The 1,729-nt window shown below is 32.6% G+C and overlaps 1 protein-coding gene across 1 annotated transcript in view; it reads right to left on the minus strand.

Annotated features, from left to right (window-relative positions):
• LOC119594819 (enhancer of polycomb homolog 1-like) overlaps positions 1-1,729 on the minus strand; it is a gene marked incomplete in the record, with an annotated part of 44,199 nt that overhangs the window by 31,318 nt on the left and 11,152 nt on the right. Inside the window, 1 exon segment of the mRNA XM_037943909.1 lies at positions 1,397-1,514. Coding sequence (XP_037799837.1) covers positions 1,397-1,514 — 118 coding nt within the window.

The raw sequence follows: 1,729 nt of genomic DNA on the forward strand, positions 1-1,729 counted from the left end.
TCCTGAGTAAAATACAGACAACAATGCATCTGGATCCAGAGTTAATGTTAATATACCTCATGGACTTTTTTATGAGTAATGACCAATACAAAGCCACCTAACCTAATATCAACACTTTGTGTTGTTGCTATATAACTTGGAAATAATTAAAAGGAATGAAAGTGTCGAATGTGGATACATGGAATGAATGCATGATGAACCTCCCTTATCAACCTCAACCACTTTTGATTCTTTCACAAGATATCTGGTTGAAAATGAAGATGAGATGAGGCTATGTAAATGGTAATGATCCTCTTTCATCTGCCTATCCACAGAGAAACCCTCGATCCTTTGCCACATGCTGGCAGCCTCTACTCCAAGCTTCTGAGGTGTCGAGTAATAAGTACACCCATTTAAAAATCCAACATTTGCATTTCCCTTTTGTAAAAATGTTTCTGGGTAAAAATATAAGAATTCTTCTTTTTAGTATAATTTTTAAGAATATACATATTGAATATATGACTGAACAAACACATGAATATTATGTGCTAGGCCACATTCCTAGCACCATTTATAATGTATTCCAATAAAATATTAAGAATCACTATTTATCAAATTGTTATTCCTTGTATTTTTCTAGTCCATATTAACAGACAGAAATTTGTGATTATCATTTACCTGCAGATAAATAAATAAAGTAGAACATAGAAAAGCTATTTATTTGCAGCTGATCACTGGAATATCACCTACTAAAATAAAGTTAAAAATCATAATGCAAACATAATTTGAGAGAATATGTATATTTGTATAACAGCAAAATCTAACCAAATGCTCTTTTCAAAACTGTAATCATAATCAAAATCCTTTGGAGACTTAGGAGTCCCTAAACAGCAAACCACAAAGGATTAAGGTCTACAGAATGAACTGGAAGCTGAACAGATGTATCACAACTTTCGTTTAACGTGAGGAAACTAGGCCTATATCAATTTAACAGGTTCATAACAATAACAGTAAGATATGAAGTAACTTCTAAAGCATTGCAAGTCTGTCTGAACAAAATAAACAGAACAAATAAGATGCATTTAACTTTGAATTTACACTACTAAAGTCATCTTAAATTATATTCTTTTTAACAAAAAAAGTGCAAGTCATCATCTCAAACTGCTTTTCTATAAGCATTTTTCAATTCAATGAAGCTCACACCAATAATAAAGGTGTAATAATTTTGATTAACTACACAAAAATACTGTTTTGAAAGTAATAGTGAACCATACCTAGAAGTAAACATCACAGAACCATTAGAAAAGTAAAATGTACATTCACCCAGATTACAAGCAAAATTTAGCATCAAGGGCATGTCAAAAAAAAAAAAAAAAGGGACATAGAAAAACAGACAGAGAGAGAGGAGCACACATACCTTATACGTGGGAGGGTAGATTCTGTCGAGGACGGAGGAGTCTTCGGGGCATGCATCATATACTTCTGGCACCGGTATGATGCGTTGGTGGAAGATGGCCTGTTGCAAGTGATGCTCCTGTAGGTAAAAATAGGCAGAATAAGTTTGGTTCCAGCTGACTTTAGCAGCAGTAGCAGTGAAAGGAAAAACATACTGGAAAAACAGTTCAAGGATCTATAAATATCCAGAACATCCTTGTACAATTATTCTTATAAAAAATAAAAATGTTGATTTTTTCAGCATACGTAATGATTAAATTTAAAATTTCTGAAAATTCTTCATTAAGTCAGTTTT

Source organism: Penaeus monodon, chromosome 34 (genome assembly GCF_015228065.2).
Source record: "Penaeus monodon isolate SGIC_2016 chromosome 34, NSTDA_Pmon_1, whole genome shotgun sequence".
Taxonomy (NCBI): Eukaryota; Metazoa; Arthropoda; class Malacostraca; order Decapoda; family Penaeidae; genus Penaeus; species Penaeus monodon.